Here is a 22,722-nt window from a genome sequence, read left to right as displayed (position 1 = left end):
AAGCTAGAAACACGTTCCACCTCCGTCCCGTTAATGTGGATGGGGGTGTGCATGCCGCCCCTGGACTTCCTGAAGTCTACAATGAGCTCCTTGGTCTTCTTGGAGTTAAGGGCCAGATCTATCTTTGGTTTTTCTGGAAGTTTGAAAACATCTTTAAGTAGATTAGTAATAAAATCACGCATTTGAAGGCCGTGTTCAGCACCCTCTTTAACTCCTACTATTCTCAGATTTTGCCTCCTTGACCTGGCCTCTAAATCTTGACATTTCTCATTCAGTTTATTCGTTAGCTCCCAATTCGTATAGTGTTGTTTTTACAGACCTTGTATTTCTTGGCTCATCTGTTCCATTTCACCATCCATCTCTTCCATCAATTTTTTCGAGTCTGTTAATTGCTTCAGCAGGGCGTCATGTTTATTGTTATAATCTCTCTGAATACTTTCCAATTCCTTCGCAATCCTGGACTCCAAATCTTTAAACTGCTGGTTCAGGGCTACATAAAGCTCTTTTACTTCGCCGCAGCTATTATCAATTTTCTTAGAAAGATTGCCCTCCATAGTGGAGAAGTTGTTCTGAATTGTAGAATTCATTTTGGCAAATTGCTTCTGAAGATCTTTAGTAATGTCTTTAAGAATATTAGCTCTTACCGTTTCTTCCCAGCTTTTCATTTCTTTCTCCTTTGTATCACTTCTCGCAGCCAAGAAGCCTTTTTAATGAATAGATTACCACAATCTTTTTATGATTACCATAATTCTTTAAAAAGATAAAGACCCTACTGAAGTGACATCATATAGACCTATATCACTGTTAAATGTAGATTCCAAAATTATTTCCAAAATATTAGCCATGAGATTGGAAAATAATAATTTACCGCAAATTATTTCTGAAGATCAGACAAGTTTTATTAAAAATCGTTACTCATTCTTTAGCGTTAGGAGATTAATGAATATCGTATATACAGCATCAAATAAAACTCCAAAATGTGTCATTTCACTTGATGCCGAGAAGGCGTTTGATAGAGTGGTATGGGAATACTTATTCAATGCACTTGAAAATTTCTTGGATCAAGCTGATATATCATATACCTCAGGCTCCTGTACTTACCAATAATCAGAGATCCCCTTTTTTCAGGCTCTTTCGAGGTCCTAGACAGGGTTGTCCTCTAAGCCCTTTACCGTTTGATATTGCTTTGGAACCTTTGGCCACTGCTATTAGGGAATCCCCTAATATTTTTGGTATTGTCTGCGGGAATAAGACACATAAGCTATATCTTTATGCAGATGATCTGTTATTATTCATTTCTAACCCTGAGAAATCTATTCTGGCAATAGTAGCACTATTTAATCAATTTAGTCGTTTTTCAGGTTATAAACTAAATCTTAGTAAGAGTGAGCTTTTTCCATTCAACAATCTAGTTTCGAATTATGCACAGTTTCCATTTAGATTGACTACCGAATGTTTTACTTATTTAGCTATGAAGATTACCAAGAAACACAAAGATTTATTTAAAGCTAATTTTACGCCTCTAATTGACCATATCAAACAACAGTTTACCAAATGGTCACCAATGTCCTTATCTTTAATCGGCCGAATCAATGCTATTAAAATGTTTATCTTACTTAAATTTTTGAACTTTTTTCAGACGACACCAATTTTTATTGCTAAATCTTTCTTTGATATTATTGACTCCAAAATGTCTTCATAAATATGGCAGAATAAAAATTCCAGACTAAGTAAAAAATACTTACAGAAATCAAAAAATATTCATCCGAATATTCAGGGCTATAATACCAGGGACTCAAAGAATAAAATCTCATTATATGCAGACGATATACTTTTATATATTACAAAGTCACAAACGAGCATACTAAATTTATTAAACTTAATAGAGGAATTTGGATCTTTTTCTGGATATAGAATAAGCTGGAATAAAAGTGAAATCATGACATTACAACCTCAAGAACCTACACACTTATTGAAGTTCCCCTTTAAAATCGCAACAGAAAAATTTAAATATTTGGGTATTCAGATTACTAGAAAATATAAAGCATTATTCAATGCTAATTTCATACCTTTATTAAATAAACTTAATACGCTGATTAAATTTTGGAAAACACTTCCCTTATCATTATTAGGTAGAATAAATGCAATAAAAGTGATCTTCCTACCACAATTACTATACCTATTTCAGTCTATACCGGTATATATACCAAAATATTAAAAAAAAAAATTAGACTCTAATATTACTAATTATATTTGGGACTATAGATCACATAGAATCACAAAAAAACACTTATGTAAACCAAAAGAGGTCGGGGGACTTTCACTTACGAATTTTATGTATTATTACTGGGCAGTGCATATTAAGAATATAATTTATTGGTTGGATAGTTCTACCCAACAGACAGAATGGATAAAAATGGAGAAGGAGGATTGCCATCCTTGTAATATAGGAACGATCCTCTTCTCCCCAAAAAAACTGAATAACACAATATATAAGATGAACCCAATTATATATGGTACAATAAGAATTTGGAAACAAATAAAATTATATTTAAAATTAAGAAAACTATCACTGTTAATGCCAATAGCGAATAACCCTTTATTTAAACCATCTCTTATTGATAAGACATATAACCAATGGGAAAGTCTCGGAATTAGAAGGATCGGGTATATGTACGAAATGGGAAACCTGCTATCATTCCAACAATTACAACTAAAATTTAAATTGAAAAACAACCAATATTTTAAATCTTCAGATTTGCGATTTAATGAAAAAATATATACAAGGATATCAAAAAATAACCTCTGAAGTATTGGAAGAAGCAATGAATATTGAAGCTGACACAAAAATTAATATCATATTTATATAATAGTATTCTAAATATAGACCTACCATCGACAGAGGTACTTAGAGAAGAGTGGGAACGGGAACTAATGATAAAAATTACGAAGGTTACATGGGAAAAATACTTGATATATATTCACAAATTTTTTCTTCCCACCTTCTAGTACTGATCAAGCCTTTCTGTTATGGAAGAGGAAGGAATTTGTAGCTTTTCGTGATTTGTTCAATTAATGTAAGACAATCTAATTCAATTTAAAATTGTACATAGATTATATTATTCAAAAACAAGATTGAACAAATTTTATCCAAATATATCCGCCCAAAATGCAACTATAACACACTCCTTAGTTTCCTGCATAAAGCTTTATAGATTTTGGAATGATATTTTTGAAATATTTACAAAATGATTCAAGACAAGAATGGAACCTAATACGGAAATGATTATATTTGGCGTAATGGAAGATGGGAATAAATTAAACACATCTCAAAATCTATTCCTTAACTATGGTTTAATAATAGCAAAAAAATTAATACTTAAATTTTGGAAGGGTACATCAATACCAACGCTTAAAATGTGGATTGCAAGTATGTTGGACACCACTCATCTTGAGGAAATGCGATTCCTCCTAATGGATAAATCAGACCAATTCATAACGAGTTGGTCTCCATTCGTCGTTTTTTTGGAATCATATGGTGCAACACAATTGTAAAGAACTGTTTCAGGACTGGACGAGGGTTGGTCAAGATTATAAATAATGATCTCCTTTTATTTTTTATTTTATTTTATTTTTTCTATTTTCTCTTTCTCAACTTTCTTCATTTACTCGTTTTCTTTCTTCACACACTATATATTTCACATCTTTCTATCCTTTACTATCTAACTTCTTTTTCTTATTCTAATCTTTTTTCAATGTAACAAAACAAAAAAAAAGAAGTTGTACATAAAATGTATTATGAAAATATATATTAGGCACTTTGGTGCCATATGACTGTACTTACTTCTAATAAAATAAAAATTAAAAAAAAAAAAAAAATCAAAAAAAGACGGTGGTTTGGCATTGCTGAACCTTAGATTATACTATTTGGCAGTTAATGCTCGTTGTTTAACATTTTGGACAAAAGGTTTAGAAGATACCCAATGCCCAGGATGGATAAATCTTGACCGTGATTCTATGCAAGGGCTATCATTGGCTTCTATTCTAGGGGCCTCATTACCTTTTACAATTACGAGATTGAATGAATATGCGACTAATCCAATAATAAGACATACATTCCGAATATGGTTTCAATTTCGTAAATTTATTGGATTGAATGATTTTATCTTATCGAGCCCTATCATATCTAATTTTTTCTTCCCACCTTCTAGTACTGATCAAGCCTTTCTGTTATGGAAGAGGAAGGAATTTGTAGCTTTTTGTGATTTGTTTTTGGATGGTTGTTTTATGTCTTTTGAACAACTCCAATAAATATAATTTACCTAACTCACACTTTTTTAGATATTTACAAATTAGACATTTTCTACCCTTTTTTCCGTTACCACATCAAACCGAAATCTTGGAAAATGTTTTACATTTGAACCCTTATCAGAAAGGCTTGATAACGACTATTTATGAGTTGATTTTGAGATTACAAATAGATACATTTGATAAAATTAAGAATGACTGGAAAGAGAACTCCAAATTTCTCTACCTACAGAAAAATGGGAGAGGATTCTTCAATTAGTTAATACTTCCTCAATGTGTGCAAGACACGCTCTGATACAATTCAAGGTGGTTCACAGAGTTCATATGTCAAAAGATAAGTTAGCTAGTTTTTATGGTCATATAAATCCTACCTGTGACAGATATAATTCTGAAGTGGCCTCACTGACTCATATGTTTTGGTCCTGCCCTTCTTTGGAAAAATATTGGAAATAAATGTTTGATACTATTTCTGTAGTTTAAGGTATTGATTTACAACCTCATCCTATTACTGCAATTTTTGAGCTACCAATGTTAGATTCTATTCATTTGTCCCGTTCCGCCCATCGGCTGATTGCTTTTACCACATTAATCGCCAGAAGATCAATTTTATTTAAATGGAAAGACTCTAACTCTCCGACCACACTCCAGTGGTATTCTGAAACAATATCATGTTTACATTTAGAAATAATCAGGAGTGACATTGTTGAACCCTTGGTTAAATTTGATAGGACTTGGGGAAGATTTATTCAACATTTTCACACAACATAAATTGTCCCCTCTCCAACCGTTATAATAATTATTTTACTTTTATACGGTGGAATGGAATGACGCCAAACAGGGACTTAAATTGTTGAAATTCTTTGCAGCCCAGACTCTGTTTTGCTTTTTTTTTTCCAGTTTAGGGGGGTTTTTGTTTTTTCCTTTTTTCTCTTTTTTTCTTTTTCTCTTTTTGTTTTTTTATATATAAGTTCTCTTTTAAACACTTGACTATATTTACATAGAGACCGGGAGGTCTATATTCAATGTGTATTTTGACACTGGACTCATATTTAGGTTATACCTGTTATTAATGTAATCCTGATCCCTATGTATTAATATTTATGTTTATCATCATTCTGTTTTGTTGTTTTGTTTTTGTTTTTGAAAAAAAAACAATAAAAAGATTTTAAAAGAAAGAACGAGGCAGCAACTCTACTGCTGCGACACCGTGCCATGGTTTATTTTGACAATAGATAATAGGCAATAGGTGCAGGAGTAGGCCATTCGGCCCTTCGAGCCAGCACCGCCATTCAATATGATCATGGATGATCATCCACATTTTGGTAGGAAGAGTAGGAAATGGGAACAGTTTTTTTGTAAAATGGTGAGAAATACAAATTTTGGTGTACAGGGTGATGTTGGTGTACAATATTGGTGTACAGGGTAAGTTGGTGTACAATGTTGGTGTACAGGGTGATGTTGGTGTACAATGTTGGTGTACAGGGTGATGTTGGTGTACAATGTTGGTGTACAGGGTGATGTTGGTGTACAATGTTGGTGTACAGGGTGATGTTGGTGTACAGGGGTAATGTTAAATTAAATTAAATTTAAATTACATTTCTTTATTTATATAGCACATTTTTAGTCAACTTGCATTGACCCCAAAGTGCTTCACATAATTACATTCACACACACAGGCAAAGGTGGGTGAAGTGTCTTGCCCAAGGACACACACAGGCAAAGGTGGGTGAAGTGTCTTGCCCAAGGACACAACGACAGTATGCACTCCAAGCGGGATTCGAACCAGCTACCTTCCGGTTGCCAGCCGAACACTTAGCCCATTGTGCCATCTGTCGTCCCTGTTGGTGTACAATGTTGGTGTACAGGGTGATGTTGGTGTACAGGGTGATGTTGATGTACAATGTTGGTGTACAGGGTGATGTTGGTGTACAGGGTAAGTTGGTGTACAATGTTGGTGTACAGGGTACGTTGGTGTACAATGTTGGTGTACAGGGTGAAGTTGGTGTACAGGGGTAATGTTGGTGTACAATGTTGGTGTACAGGGTAATGTTGGTGTACAATGTTGGTGTACAGGGTGATGTTGGTGTACAGGGTGATGTTGGTGTACAGGGTAATGTTGGTGTACAGGGTGATGTTGGTGTGACACTTCACGTTCAGGAAGTAAAATGTAAGGCAAGTATTACACTAACTTTAATATCTCCGTGATGGAAGAAAGGCTTCCAACTGCAGCGGCACTGTAGCTCTTTGTTCAGATGTAATTCGAGCCCCCGGATGTCCATGAATACCCTGGAATGAACATTATCATAAACGTGGTGAACATCCGTCAAGTCCGTCACCGCTACTGACCTCCCCACCAACAAAAGGATCTACTGGAGTTGCTGCCTCCAAAAGGCAGCCAGTGTCATCAGTGCCAACACCACCCCAGCCACCCTCTCATTCACTCCTGCCATCGGGAAGGAGGTACCGGAGTATGAAAACTGTGACCTCCAGTTTCAGGAACAGCTTCGTCCCAATAACCGTAAGGCCATTGAACACCACAAACACCAACTGAATTATAATGCCTTGGTTGCACTTAGGACCAAGCCGGTGGTTTTTGCAGCGATATTGTTTTAATTTAGTTTATTTTACAGAAAAAGGCCCTTTGGCCTACCAAGTCCACGCCGACCAGCGATCCCAACACACTAACACTATTAGGGAGAATCTTATGTTTTACACCAAGCCAATTAACCTACAAACCTGTAAGTCTTTGACGTGTGGGAGGAATCCAAAGATTCCATTCTCCTTTCTTATCAGATTCCACCACTTGAACCATTTTGTTTTCACTGCGCCACCTCCAGCCTCGCCCACCCCCTCCATCCTCCCCTCCCCCATTTGACTCAACCCCATCTGTCACCTGCCAGGTCTACCCGACCCCTGCCCTGCACCACTTTCCACCCACTATCTGACGTCTCACTGGATTTGACTGACAAAATATTTGGTGTTAATATGAACCTCGTCATTAAAACCAAATGAACTTTTCTCCACATTCTAGGTTTCGGACTGGCTTTCATTGTCTGCCCAGAAGCCATATTTCACCTGCCCTTTTCTCCTCTTTGGTCCATCATATTCTTTTCCACATTCATCATCCTGGGGCTGACAAGTGAGGTTGTGTTAGTAGGTGAGTACCATGACTTTAACTTCACTTTCATTCTATGTCACCACAGAGCAAAGTTATCCAATCAATTTGCGGAGTCATTATTAATGCATTTTTTTTGTACGAACTGCTTATTGCACATTGCTTCAAAAATAAACACTAAAGTAGGTCATACCGTAGACAGTGAAGGTGGGGGAGTCCAGAACCAGGGGCCACAGTTTAAGAATAAGGGGTAAGCCATTTGGAACTGGTGATAATTTTCCAAAACTCCCTGGAGGCAGGAACGGTCCCAGTGGATTGGAAAATGGCCAATGTAACACCTATATTTAAAAAAGGAAGTAAACAGAAGGCGGGTAACTATAGACCGGTTAGTCTAACATCGGTGGTGGGTAAAATGTTAGAGACAATTATTAAAGAAACACTAACGGGGCACTTGGATAAACATGACTTCATCGGACAGAACCAGCATGGTTTTGTGAAGGGGAAGTCCTGTTTAACGAATCTGCTCGAATTCTTTGAGGAAGTAACAACCCGGGTGGATAAAGGGGAACCGGTGGATGTGGTATACTTGGACTTCCAAAAGGCTTTTGACAAGGTGCCACATAAGAGACTATTGCTAAAAATAAAACATTATGGGATTGGGGGTAATATATTAGCATGGGTAGAGGATTGGCTAACAAATAGGAAGCAGAGAGTGGGGATAAATGGTTCATACTCGGGATGGCAACCGGTAACTAGCGGGGTTCCGCAAGGGTCGGTGCTGGGACCCCAGTTGTTCACAATTTATATAAATGATTTGGAGGAGGGAACCAAGTGTAATATATCAAAATTTGCGGACGATACAAAAATGGGAGGAAAAGTAGGGGATGAGGAGGATAGGAAGAGTCTGCAAAAGGATATAGATAAGCTAGGTGAGTGGGCAACAACTTGGCAGATGAAATTTAATACTAATAAATGTGAAGTCATTCACTTTGGGAAAAAAAATGATAGGGCAAGTTATTTTCTAAATGAGGAGGAGCTGCGTTGTAATGCAACGCAAAGGGATCTAGGGGTATTAGTACATGAATCACTAAATGTTAGTATGCAGGTGCAGCAAGCAATCAGGAAGGCCAATGGAGTTTTGGCCTTTATTGCTAGGGGGATTGAGTATAAAAACACGGAGGTCTTGCTGCAGCTGTACACAGTATTAGTGAGACCACATTTGGAATACTGTGTACAGTTCTGGGGTCCATACTTAAGAAAGGATGTACTAGCCCTGGAGGCAGTGCAGCGAAGGTTTACAAGATTAATTCCTGCAATGAGGGGATTGACATATGAGGAAAGGTTAAGTAGGCTGGAACTCTACTCTTTGGAGTTTAGAAGAATGAGAGGCGATCTCATTGAAACATATAAGATCGCGAGGGGCCTTGATCGGGTGGATGCACCGAGGATGTTCCCAATGATCGGGGAAACTAGAACTAGGGGACATAGTTGCAGAATAAGGGGGGGCTCTTTTAAAACTGAGATGAGGAAGAACTTCTTCACCCAGAGGGTGGTTAATTTATGGAATTCACTGCCCCAGGGAGCAGTGGAAGCAGAAACGTTAAATATATTTAAGTCTAAAATAGATGGTTTTTTAGCTGCCAAGGGGATAAGGGGCTACGGGGAGAGGGCAGGGATATGGACCTAGGTATGGTTAGTATAGTAAGACCTGAGTGATCTCCTGGACAAGTGTCGATCGCCTGGATTGGGGTCGGAGAGGAATTTCCCGGATTTTTTTCCCGAATTGGACCTGGGTTTTAATCCGTTTTTTTGCCTCCCCCAGGAGATCACGAGGTTCTTGGGGTGGAGAGGGGTGATAGCGGTATAAAGGGGAGGGTAGTGTCTTGTGTTCTGTGTCTTGTGTCTACTGTTTGTGGGTAAGTGTGTCTGTTTAGTGTTCAGCCATGAGCGAATGGCGGTGCGGGCTCGACGGACCTGGTGGTCTACTCTCGCACCTACTTTCTATGTTTCTATGGAACGAAGATGAGGAAACACTTTTACACACAGAGAGTGGTGAGTCTGTGGAATTCTCTGCCTCAGAGGGCGGTAGAGGCCAGTTCTCTGGATACTTTCAAGAGAGAGCTAGATAGGGCTCTTAAAAATAGTGGAGTCAGGCGATATGGGGAGAAGGCAGGAACGGGGTACTGGTTGTGGATGATCAGCCACGATCACATTGAATGGCAGTGCTGGCTCGAAGGGCCGAATGGCCTACTCCTGCACCTATTGTCTCTTGGTTATCAGGAATTACGGCAGGATCTTGACCGTGATCCGCTGGGCAAGTGGGCTGATGTATGGTATATGCGGATTAATACAAGCAAGTGCAAGGTGTAGCTTTAGGGAAATTAACCAGGGCTGGACCTTGATAGTGAAGGGCAGGGGTCTGGGGTCTATTGTACAACAGAGGGGTTTAAGAGTACAGGTGCACTGAACGAGGCATTGTAGGTATAGAGGGTGGTGAAGAAGACTATTAGTACATAGGGAATTGAGTATAGACGTAGGACTTTAGTTGGGGAACGAGCCTTAACTACAGTTTAGTTTAGCGTAGTTTAGTTCAATGATACAGCATAGAAGCAGGCGATTTGGCCCACAGAGTCCACACTGACCAGTGATCAGCCGTACCTTACTAGTTCTGTATTATCCCACTTTCTCACACTACACACTAGGGGCAATTTACAGAGGTGTGTCTTTGGGATGTGGGAGGAAACCCATGCAGTCACATGGAGAAAATGCAAACTCCACACAGGCAGCACCCGAGGTCAGGATCGAACCTGGTTCTCTGGCACCATGAGGGAGCAGCTCTACCAGCTGTGCCAGGTGACTTAAAGAAATGTAGAGAGACACCAGGTGGTGCCGAACGATGGCTGCCTCGCCAACGGTCTGTTTCTTCTTTTTCCTTCTTTGTTGTTTTTAGTCTGTTGTTAAATGTATGTTTTATTGTATCTTTAGTTTTGTATTATGTGGGGGGTGAGAGAAACTTTTTTTATCTCTTTCCCCGATGGTGATGCGACTTTTTCTGTATCATATCTCCGAGGCTGGCGGCCTCTTGCGGGGAGCGACCTCGGGAGCACCAACCACGGGAGCCTGCAGACCTAACATCATGGAGCTCGCGGTCCCTTGGTTAAGGACCGACTTCGGGAGCTCCAAGCCGCAGGATCTTCGATCGCCCCGACGCGGGATCTTCGATCGCCATGACGCTGGAGCTTCGATCGCCCTGGCTGCGGATGGTTCAACTGCCCCGACCACGGGAGAAAAGGAGGAAAGAAGATAAGACTTTATTGCCTTCCATCACAGTGGTGAATGTGGTGGAGCCACTGTGGTGGACGTTTATGTCAAATTTTCTGTTTGTAGTTGCGTGTCTTGTAGTTATTTTTGGTATGACTGTATGGCAAATCAAACTCTGTGTATGTTGCAAAACATACTTGGCTAATAAAATTACGATTACCAATTATGATAACATTAGTTTACACGGGTTAACTTGCAATAACTGATCTCACCTGATGCTTTGTTTCTCTAGAAGTCATTATAACTACTCTGGAGGATAAGTTCCCCAACATGTTACGGAAAAGGCGCATGCAAGTCTCAGGGGTCGTTTGTATCATCTTGTTCTTCAGTGGTCTTTTATTAGGGACGCAGGTACAACGTCTTTTGATGGATTTTGAGATTTATTTTTACCGTCTGTACTAAAGCATATGTTGCAAAGTCAACATGATCATTATTTTCCTCATATTTAATATTATATGACTAATGATGCAGTAGTTAATAAAACATCACTGTCTCTTTATGCTTACTGTTTATGGATAACTGGAAATTGTTTCCTTAAAGAAAGTGATGATGATCACCTTTTAAATTTGGTTAGAGCGTCAAATGTGGAACAGTGCAGTGTAGATACAAGGAACAGCAAATGCTAGTTTACAAATAAGGAGGCAGTGCTGGAGTAACTCAGTGGATCAGGCAGCATCTCCAAGAGCACAGGAACAGGCCCTTCAGCCCATTATGTCGATGCCAAGACAAAGTAATCTCCTCTGCCTGCACAAGATCCACATCCCTCCATTCCCTGCATACCCATTGGATCTTTTAGTTTAAGAAGGAACTGCAGATGCTGGAAAATCGAAGGTAGACAAAAATGTTGGAGAAACACAGCAGGTGCAGCAGCATCTATGGAGCGAAGGAAATAGGCCGAAACCCTTCTTCAGACTGATGTGAGAGTGGGGAGAAAGAAAGGAAGAGGAGGAGCCAGAGGGCTGAGGGAGAGCTGAGAAGAGGAGGAGACAGTAAGGACTACCTGAAATTAGAGGTCAAAGTTCATTCCACTGGGGTGCAGACTGCCCATGCGGAATATGAGGTGCTGCTCCTCCAATTTCCGGTGGTCCTCACTCTGGCCATGGAGGAGACCCAGGACAGAAAGGTTGGATTCGGAATGGGAGGGGAGTTGAAGTGCTGAGCCACCGGGAGATCAGGTTGGTTATTGCGGACCGAGCGGAGGTGTTCGGCGAAGCGATCGCCAAGCCCACGCTTGGTCTCACCGATGTAGATCAGCTGACATCTAGAGCAGCGGATGCAATAGATGAGGTTGGAGGAGGTGCAGGTGAACCTCTGTCACACCTGGAACGATTGCTTGGGTCCTTGAATGGAGTTTTGTTTGCATTACTTTTAGTTTGCTTTGGTTCAAAGATACTGTTGCAAACATCTTGTGCCAACTGTGTTTCTAATCGAATGATTGGAAGGGGGCAAAGGGAGATGAGTTGACCAAACTTAAACGTTCCTTGTGATTGAAAAGTTGTACCTAAAGGGATAGCGTGAGAGAGGCCAGTCTTTACATGTCATAGGTACCCACAACCTAACCATGGAATGTTTACATGCTGCAGCTTAACAGAAGCATTATAGCAATAACACACAAATAAACATATAGCTGTCAATAATGTGGTAAATGAAGAAACTGTGATACTGGCTAACCAGCCCATAATAGTGCAAAATCAATTGATGTAGTATTAAAGTATTAAATAGATAGATAGATATGCCATTTATTGTCACTATACATGTACAATGAGATTAAAAGCATCTCGTACTCAGTGCATACATATAATTTAGTACAAAAAACAGAAAACAGAAAACAAAACAAGGGGGGGGGGGATAGGTGCACAATTCTGCGGCGCTATATACATATCTATAAAGGCAAAATGGTGAAGGATGAATAGGTAGTATTCTTAGGCAGATGTTTAAAAGTTATATTAAAAATTATTTAAAAATATTAAAAATTACAGTTACAATACACATTAAAGTTCCAAATTTCAGTACGTGGATAGAATAGATGGAAGTCCGGGTGTTGGGCTGTGAAGTCAGTGCATGTGTGAGTTAAGAGTAGTTATGACTTTCGGAAAACAACTGTTCCTGAGTCTATTTGTCCTAGTTTTGATGCACCTATAGCGCTTTCCAGAGGGCAGCAGGTCGAACAGTCCAAACGCAGGATGGGAGCTGTCCTTGATGATATTCTTTGCCCTGCTAAGGCAGCGGGAGGTGTAAATATCCATCAGGGAGGGGAGAGGGCAACCAATGATCTTCTGTGCTGCCCTAGTTACCCTCTGAAGCCTCTCCCTGTCTGCCATGGTGCAGCTGCCGTACCATGCTGTAATGCAGTATGTCAGCAGGCTCTCGATGGACGAGCGGTAGAAGGTCAGCATCAGGTTAGAGTCCAGGTTGTGCTTCCTGAGAACCCTCAGGAAGTGCAGCCGCTGCTGAGCCTTCTTGATGACCACTGTCGTGTTGTCTGTCCAGGAGATGTCAGCAGAGATAAGGACGCCGAGAAACCAGAAGGTGTAGACCCTCTCCACACACTCGCCGTTGATATGTAGGGGGACTAAGTCGGTGCTGTGCCTCCCGAAGTCGACAATGAGCTCTTTTGTTTTCCTGCTGTTCAGAGCCAGATTGTTTTCTGAGCACCAGGTTGTCAACTTCAGGACTTCCTCTCTGTAGGCTGCCTCGTCTCCCTTTGAAATAAGTCCGACTACAGTAGTGTCGTCAGCAAATTTGACGATGCGGTTGTTGTTGTGGGCCGGACTACAGTCGTAGGTGTAGAGACAGTATAGGAGGGGGCTTAGCACACAGCCCTGTGGGGAACCGGTACTCAACCTGCGAGTGGAGGAGAGGTGGGGGCCGAGTCTCACAGTCTGGGGCCGGTTGGTGAGGAAGTCCTTTATCCAGGCACATGTGAAAGTGGGGAGGCCGAGAGTGACCAATTTATCAATGAGAATGTCCGGAATGATTGTGTTGAAAGCTGAGCTATAATCCACAAAGAGCATCCGGACGTAGCTCTGCCCCTGCTCCAGATGGCTCAGCACAGAGTGGAGAGCTACGGTGATGGCGTCTTCCGTGGATCTATTTTGGCGATAAGCAAATTGGTGGGGGTCGAAGTCTGGAGGGAGATAGTCCTTGATGTGCTGGAGGACCAATCTCTCGAAGCACTTCGTGATTACCGGAGTGAGGGCCACGGGACGGTAATCATTTAGGCTGGTGATGGGAGACTTCTTCGGCACTGGGACGATTGTGGCTGATTTTAGGCAGGACGGGATAACTGCCTGGTCCAGGGAGAGGTTGAAGATTCTGGTGAAGATGACGGTGAGCTGGTGGGCACACGCTTTGAGCACCTTACCAGGTACTCCATCTGGGCCGGCAGCCTTCTTGGGGTTCACTGCCAGGAGCACCCGTCTGACATCGTGCTCCCTTACAGTGAGTGGAGTAGTACAGGAGCCAGGTGAGGGTGGGAGCAAGGCTGTAGCAGATGAGTGCTGCTGTTGTGATGTTTCAAAGCGGGAAAAGAAGCAATTTAGCTTTTCTGCCAGCGGCGCACTCAGGTCTTCTGTCGTTGTGGCACAGCCTCTGTAGTTTGTGATGTCTTGTATGCCCCGCCATACCTCCCGTGTATTATTGCTGGACAAGTGGGACTCTATGCTCCTCTTATGGTCCGCCTTGGCTTTTTTAATTCCACTTTTCAGATCGGCTCGAGCAGCCCTGTACAGAGCTCTGTCACCTGACCTGAAGGCAGCATCGCGGGCTCTGAGGAATGTACGGACCTAGCTGGACATCCAGGATTTCTGGTTTGGGAAAACCCGAATGTTTTTGTCCACAGTCATGTTTCCGATGCAGAACTTGATATAGTCCAGCACCGTTTCTGTGAGAGTTTCCAGATCCTGGTGTTCGAATATGTCCCAGTTTGTCTGTGTAAAGCAGTCCTGTAGCTTGGAGAGTGCATTTTCAGGCCAGGTTGTAACAGACTTTATGGTGGGCCTGGCATTGCGTCTGAGGGGGGTGTAGGCTGGGGAGAGCAGGAGGGAGAGATGATCTGACTGGCCGAGTTGGGGGAGGGGGATGGCTCTATACGCATGCTTAATATTGGTGTAGACATGATCCAGCGTGTTCTCCCCTCTAGTAGAACACTTGACATGTTGATAAAATTTCGGCAGTACAGTCTTCAAGTTGGCCTTATTAAAGTCCCCTGCAATTATGTGAACACCTTCGGGGTGGGCCCGCTGCTGTTCGTTAATGGTGTTCAGCAGGAGAGAGAGCGCCGCGTTTACATTGGCGTCAGGTGGAATATACACAGCCGTGACAATCACTACTGTTAGTTCTCTCGGTAGAAAAAAAGGCCGGCACCTTACAGACATGTACTCGAGGTCAGGGGAATAATGATTGGCTATGATTATCCCGTTGTTGCACCAATTCTCATGCACGTATATACGGAGGCCCCCTCCCCTGCTCTTACCGGAATCCATAGTCCTGTCCCCGCGGAGCAGAAAGCGTCCTGCTAGCTGCATGCTAGCATCAGGTATCCCCGGGTGAAGCCAGGTTTCGGTGATAATCATAATACAGCAGTCGCCAACATATCGATTTCCAGCGAGTTGTAATTCCAGGTCAATCATTTTATGAACCAGGGATCTGGCATTGGAGAGATACAGGCTCGGTAGAGGTGGCTTGTGTGGTTGTTTTCTTAGCCTTAGCAAAACACCGGACCTGCGGCCTCGCTTCTGCTTCCTCTCCCTCCTCCGTCTGCGCCGCCTCTCAGACCCGACGACAATCCACGGGGACCCCGATGGTCTCGCTATGTCGCCCGGGGTGTTTTGCGTGCGATGGAAGACACCCGAAACAGATGTCTGATGCTGGTCACCGATATCCACGAGGTTCTGGCGGGTGTAGCGGGTGTAGCGGATGTTCGCAGAACCGACAGCAAAGACGTACATGGACAACACAACGTACACGAACTACAAGAGAGAGCACCGAGATAGAGAGCCGTGAGCCGCTGTGACTGTGCGCGCCGCCATTTTCCGCCAATAGTACAACCATTAAAGTATTAATTAATGCCTACATTAATATTAAAGTGCAACCATTTAAGTATTAAATAGTGCATCCATTAAAGTATTAAAGTGCAACTATTAATGTATTAAAAAGTGTATCCATTAAACTATTAAACAGTGCAACCATTCAAGGATTAAATAATGTAACAGTTAAAGTATTAGATAGTGCATCCTTTAATTAGATTAAAGTACTGGCACGATGGGCTCAGGGAAGCATCAATTATTTTAGCCTCATTAACTCAGAGGTCTTACGTCAAATGTTCTTCCTATATCCCACCCAATATTCAATATCAACAGCGTGAAATCAGTTGTCTGATCTAATTGTGTGAGTTCTCCTTCTGGTTATAAATTTCCCCCAATGCATTTGTTCCTTCTGCTCCCATATATTAACCTGTTCAAAAGCCCTGCAGGATATATGGCCACGTTGAACCAAGACATCAGTGCTGTCTCTGATCTGTTCTATATCTTTTCATGCCTCTCGTTTCCCTCTCTCCTGAGTGAAGAAGGGTCTCGACTTAAAACGCCACCTATTCCTTCTCTCCAGAGATGCTGCCTGACACACTGAGTTACTCCAGCATTTTGTGTCTATCTTCGTAAAGATAAACCTGCAGTTTCTTCCCACACTGAGAAGAACGGTTTGTTAATTTCTTTGTTCTCTTTAGGCTGGGATTTACTGGATAAATCTGCTTGATGAATTCTGCTCTGGATGGGGCTTGCCGATAATCGCTTTATTTGAACTAATTTGCATAAACTGGATCTACGGTAAGCTCAGCCAAAACTAGCTTTTCTCAGCAATCACCGCATTGTTTCAGGCCTCAGTCTGTAAGTTAATCCGGAGCAATCCATGTCTATGCCCCTTCTACACAAAATCCACTTCGACCCTGGAACAAAATTCAAAGACAGGTCGGCGGTGGAGAGAGTCAGCATCTTCAGGCACATATCTCTGACGATCTTTCCTGGCCCCAGGACATGTATGCAATCATAAACAAAGCCCATTAATGCCTCTACTTCCTTACATGATTGAGGATATTCGGTACCAGACTAGGACATGGGAGCAGAATTAGGCCATTCAGCCCATCAAGTCCACTCCGCCTTCAATTGTGACTGATCTATCATTCTCTTTCAATCCCATTCTCCTGCCTTCTCCCCTTAACTTTTGACACCGTTACTAATGAAGCACCAATCAATCTCATCTTTAAAAATACCCAATGACTTGGCCTCCAATGCAGTCAGTGGCAATGAATTCCACTGATTCGCCATCCTCTGGTTAAAGAAATTCCTCCTCATCTCCATTCTAAAGGTACGTCCTTTTATTCTGAGGCTGTGCCCTCTAGTTCTTGACTCTCCCACCACTGGAAACCTCGCAGTCACAGTACCTTGGGATCCAATATGTCCAGTCAATTCAACCATTTGAGAAGGTTTTGTGAAGTCACACCGAAAGGGAAGGTGTACCATCATTTATCTGGCGCTATGGGTACTCCTCTACATAGCTCTGCATGTAGGCGTTACAGAAATAAGACTGTTGTGTCAATTAGGGGGAGTTATGGGCTAGAGAGTTTCTCACTCGCAATAGCAATACCATTTTTCCCCACAGGATTTTCAATAATAAAGGTGTTTTGGATAGCTTTAATTTTACTTTTGTTACTGCAAGCTAAAAATCTAAAGGCTGTGTGTTGTATGGTTTAATAGTGTTGTGTTTTGTAGACAAAAGTGTATCTGGACTTTCAAAAAGCCTTTGACAAGGTCCCACACAAGAGATTAGTGCAAAATTAGAGCACATGGTATTGGGGGTAGGGTATTGACTTGGATAGAGAACTGGTTGGTAGACAGGAAACAAAGAGTAGGAACTAACGTGCCCTTTTCAGAATGGCAGGCAGCGACTAATGATGTGCCGCAAGGGTCCGTGCTGGGACCCCAGTTATTTACAATATATGTTCACGATTTTGACGAGGGAATTAAATGTAATATCTCCAAATTTGCAGATTACACAAAGCTGGGTGGCAGTGTGAACTGTGAGGAAGATGCTATGAGGCTGCAGGGTGACTTGGATAGGTTGGGTGAATGGGCAGATGCAGTATTATGTGGATCAATGTGAGGTTATCCACTTTGGTGGCAAGAACAGGAAGGCAGATTATTATCTAAATGGTGTCAGATTAGGAAAAGGGGAGGTGCAACGAGACCTGGGTGTCCTTGTACACCAGTCACTGAAAGTAAGCATGCAGGTACAGCAGGCAGTGAAGAAAGCAAATGGCATGTTGGCTTTCATTGCGAGAGGATTTGAGTTTAGCAGCAAGGAGGTACAGGGCCCTGGTGAGACCACACCCTGGAGTATTGTGTGCGGTTTGGGTTTCCTAATTTGAGGAAGGACATGATTGCTATTGAAGGAGCGCAGCGTAGGTTCACCAAGTTAATTCTCGGGATGGCGGGATTGTCATATGATGAAAGAATGGGTCGACTGGGCTTGTATTCACTGGAATTTAGGATAAGAGTGGATCTTATAGAAACATATAGAATTCTTAAGGGATTGGACAGGCTAGATGCAGAAAAAATGTTCCCGATGTTGGGGGAGTCCAGAACCAGGGGTCACAGTTTAAGAATAATGGGTAAGCCATTTAGGACTGAGATGAGGAATAATTTCTTCACCCAGAGAATTGTGAACCTGTGGAATTCTCTGCCACAGAAGGCAGTGGAGGTAAATTCACTAGATGTTTAGATTTAGCTCTTTGGGCTAATGCAATTAAGGGATATGGGGAAATGGGGTACTGATTTTGGATGATCAGCCATGATCATATTGAATGGTGGAGTTGGCTCAAAGGGCCGAATGGCCTATTCCAGTAACTATGTTCGATGTTTCTATGCAGGTAGAAGTGGGCCCTTGTCATTTCCAATGGTCTCCCATGGTTAAACTAGCAGCTGTGTTCTGAAGAGACAACGATGTCTGACTGCAGGAAGGTTACATGGAAAGGGTTTCTTTACCAAGACAGCTGGGGTCAAGGAAAGGGCGTTCATGTCGCGGCCCTGTTTCCACCAATATTTCCATCACCAAGCACAAGAAGCGACAAGACAGATTCCATTGTATGCAGATGCTGAGAAGTGCGTTCAGCTCTGGCTGAACAACTTCTCATCTTGTGTCTGGACTCGATGAGAAGAAGAAGCCCAAGACAGCTTTTTTTCTGCATGTCAATTTCCGAAGTAACTGATAGATAGTCTCTCGGTCCTGATCAAATCACGTTATAACCAATTGAGCCCACAGAAACAATTAGTATTCTGTAAATTCATCAATTGTTACATCTGAATATTGTTCTGGAACCTCATGTCCCAGCAGAAGGTCCTCACCGGGTGACTGTGCAACTCTGCTTTATGTCATTCACAGGTGTAAACAATTTCATCAGTGACATCGAGATGATGTGTGGGGTAAAGTGTATCTTATTCCGCTACTGGTGGAAAGCGTGTTGGGTTTTGATCACACCAGGCATCCTGACAGTAAGATTTTACATCCTTGCGGCAGAATAATAATATTGCAAATACTCCACCTCACTCTCTTCTGAATTTGTTTTGTGCAACTTTTTCACCCAGCTAATGCTAGTGTGGAGCGCAATATTCCCAGCCGAAATGACATATGGAACGATTGCATATCCTGTGTGGTCATCGTTAATTGGATGCCTTGTGATTATTTTCTGCTTCATGTGGATCCCAATCATAGCCATATTGGAGGTGAAGTTCGCTGAAGGTAGTAACTTTCTACAGGTGAGGAAGCAACTTTTAAAGTATGCCATTGATATCTGTGCTGTTCAAGCGATGAGCTCATTTCAAGATAGTAGTTGAGTCATAGAGGGTGGAAACAGGCCGTTCAGCCCAACTTGCCTGTACTGACCAACAAGTCCCATCTACACCAGTCCCACCTGCCTGTGTTTGGCCTATATCCCACTAAACCTATTCTATCCATAAACCTGTCTAAATATTTCTTAAATGTTGCTTAAATGATTGTAGCTGCCTCAACAGCCTCCTCCGGCAGCTCGTTCCATGCACCCATTACCCTTTTGTGTAAAAAAAAGAGTAGTGGACTGCTAAACCTCTCCCCTTAGCTCCGAGCCTCGAGTCCTGGCAACATCCTTGTAAATCTTCACTGCACCCTTTCCTATGTCTTTGTTCTTTGCTATAACATGGTGCTCAAAACTGAACATAATACTCTAAAGTCAGAGAGATACAGTTTGAAAATAGGTTCTTCAGCCCACTAAGTCTGTGCCAACCATCAACCAGATTCTACAGATGCACCATCGAAAGCATTTTATCAGGATGGATCACAGCATGGTTTGGGAACAGCTCCATCCAAGAAATTGTTTACGTAGCCATGACCATCATGCAAACCAACCTCCCTTCCTTTTGCTCCATCTACAACAGCGTAATCAAGGACTAGTCTCATGCTGGTCACTCCCTCTTCTCCCCTCTGCCATCAGGCAAGAGGTTTGAAAACACATATCTCCAGATTCAGGGACAGTTTCTTCCCAGTTGTTATCAGGCAACTGATCCATCTTCTCACGAGCCAGAGTGTGTTACTGACCTCCCATCTACCTCATTGAAGTATCTTTAATCGAACTTTATCTTGCACTAAATAATGTACCCTTTACACCGTGGACAGCTTAATTGTGATCATGTATAGTCTTTTCATTAACTGGATAGCACACATCGAAAAAGCTTTTCATTGTACATTGGTATACGTGACAACAAAAAACTAAACTAAACTAAACTAAATTTACACTGATCCTATATTAATCCCATTTCATTCTCCCACATTCAAATCATATTTGGGAAATTCTACACATTTGGGACATTTTGCAAAGGCCAGTTAATGCAATTACCTAGAGTCACCCAGCATGTAAACAGGTCCTGCAACCAACATTCCTCAACTACACTAGTCCCACCTTTTAAATGTTATTATAATACCTGCCTCAGGGGAAATCTACACAGTCACAGGGAGAATGTGTAAACTCCACACAGACAGCACCCGAGGTCAGGATCGAACCTGGGTCTCTGGCACTGTGAGGCAGTGGCTCTGACTGTTGTGCCATCCCTGCTCCTTGAGCTTTGCCACTTCTAGGAAGTATGTCCCTTGTACCACAATATCTCTCTTTATTTTATCTTACCAAGAGCAGAAGATACATTGCTGGCTCGAAGGGCCGAATGGCCTACCCCTGCACCTATTGTCTATTGGTGTGGCTAGATGGCCTACCCCTGCACCTATTGTCTATTGGTATGGCTAGATGTAGGCAATGAGTGTACAGAAAGATACAGTTGAAACCAAATATGTATCACAAGGTTTTACACATAAAGGTATTGAAAAGATTAATGATTGATGCAGAAGGGCATTGATAATTACACAATGCCTTTATGAGGATGTTGCCAGGACTTGAGGCCTGAACTACAGGGAGAGGTAGAGCAGGCTAGGACTAGTTGGGCCAAGGGGCCGGAGTCCGTGCTGAATGCATCTGTATCTCAAGGTGCAAGAGATATGTTAATTATCCCTAGCCCGCTCAGCCCCTCCCTGTAGCTCAGGCCCTTGAGACCTGGCAATAATATGTTGTAGTTAGTGCATCTTCAAACAGAATTGTGATTGAACAAGACCTTGATGAGATTTTTTTTTTTTCCACAGAGATTCCGATCCAGCTTCAAGCCAGCTTCTGACTGGGGTCCATTCTTGAAGCAACACAGGACGAAGCGATATGAATTGCAAGAAGATCCCAAGATGTCGCGACTGCGTGCCCTTATTGCCAAGGTCATTGATGGCAAATCAAGGAATTAGGAAGCATCAACATCGCAGAGGGAAATATTTCAGCTCATACTGGACCAAAGGGTCAGAGAGCATCCATGACGTTTGAAAGCAGGCATCAGAGGCACCATCTGCCCTGGACAGATGCGCAGACGATGGGCTGCGTTTCTCACGGGAGAAGGGTATTGATATTTGGGGAAGGAGAAGCATGTGATTCGCCATCTTCTGGAGCTGAGTGAGGCCACTATCCCCACGACACACCACCAACCACCGTCCTCCACCGAGTGCCGTGGCAGAATGTTGCAACAATGTGTGTTGTATGTAGTCTATGGCCTTCTCCCAACTTCACCCTCACCCTCACACCTCCCCCACTCCACAACCTCACCCCCACTCCACAAGCTCACCCCTTCCCCTTCCCCACTCCACAACATCTTGTCCGTGCAGTTCCCCCCAAAAAAGGATCTCTTTCTCCTGAACTCTCTGATATGTCAACTAGCCTATTACTTGCTCACAATTAATTCCCTTCTTTAGACTTTCAAGTTGAAATGAAAGTTTTTTTTACTTCTGTATTGCTACTGATGCACTTATGTACCATTCTTTTAAATAAATGATTTTAAACAGCAAGAATGTGGTGAGAAGTAACCACTGATTTGGGATTGGGTCGAGGTCATTATGCAACTGGTTACTTGGATAACTAAAGTCAAGCAACCATTAGACTCTGAAATGACAAAAATGTCGAGGTGTCACATTTTGGGAAGTCATGTGAATGGTAGAGCCCTGGGGAGTGTTGAGAGCAGAGGGATCTAGGGTGCAGATACATAGTTCCCTGAAAGTGGTGTCATACATGGATAAGGTGGTCAAGAAGGCCTTTGGTGCCATGGCCTTCATCAGTCTGGGTATTCAGTATAGAAATTGGGATGTTATATTATTGATATAGAAGACATTGGAGATGCCACATTTGGAGTATTGTGTTCAGTTCTGGACACCCTACAATAGGAAATGTCATTAAGCTGGAAAGAGTGCAGAGAAGATTTACCAGGATGGTGACAGTACTCAAGGGCTTGAGCTACATGGAGAGTTTGGGCAGGTTAGGACTTTATTCCTTGGAGTGCGGGAGGATGAGGGGTGATCTTATGAATGCACAGGGT

At 42.3% G+C, this 22,722-nt stretch overlaps 1 protein-coding gene across 1 annotated transcript in view; it reads left to right on the top strand.

Annotated features, from left to right (window-relative positions):
- The window catches only part of LOC116979317 (sodium- and chloride-dependent neutral and basic amino acid transporter B(0+)-like), a 55,625-nt gene extending 33,438 nt beyond the window's left edge, over nt 1–22,187 (top strand). Inside the window, exons 9-14 of the mRNA XM_033030924.1 lie at nt 7,340–7,465; nt 10,977–11,095; nt 16,470–16,569; nt 19,181–19,290; nt 19,384–19,554; nt 21,458–22,187. Of these exons, the coding sequence (XP_032886815.1) occupies nt 7,340–7,465; nt 10,977–11,095; nt 16,470–16,569; nt 19,181–19,290; nt 19,384–19,554; nt 21,458–21,607 (776 nt within the window). The 3' untranslated portion in view covers nt 21,608–22,187. The remainder of the gene's footprint in view (nt 1–7,339; nt 7,466–10,976; nt 11,096–16,469; nt 16,570–19,180; nt 19,291–19,383; nt 19,555–21,457) is intronic.
- The last annotated feature ends 535 nt before the right edge of the window (nt 22,188–22,722 follow it).

The sequence above is a fragment of the Amblyraja radiata genome, chromosome 12 (assembly GCF_010909765.2).
Source record: "Amblyraja radiata isolate CabotCenter1 chromosome 12, sAmbRad1.1.pri, whole genome shotgun sequence".
NCBI classification, from domain to species: Eukaryota; Metazoa; Chordata; class Chondrichthyes; order Rajiformes; family Rajidae; genus Amblyraja; species Amblyraja radiata.
The sequence above is the reverse complement of the archived record's forward strand: the minus strand, read 5'-3'. Positions and strand labels throughout refer to the sequence as shown.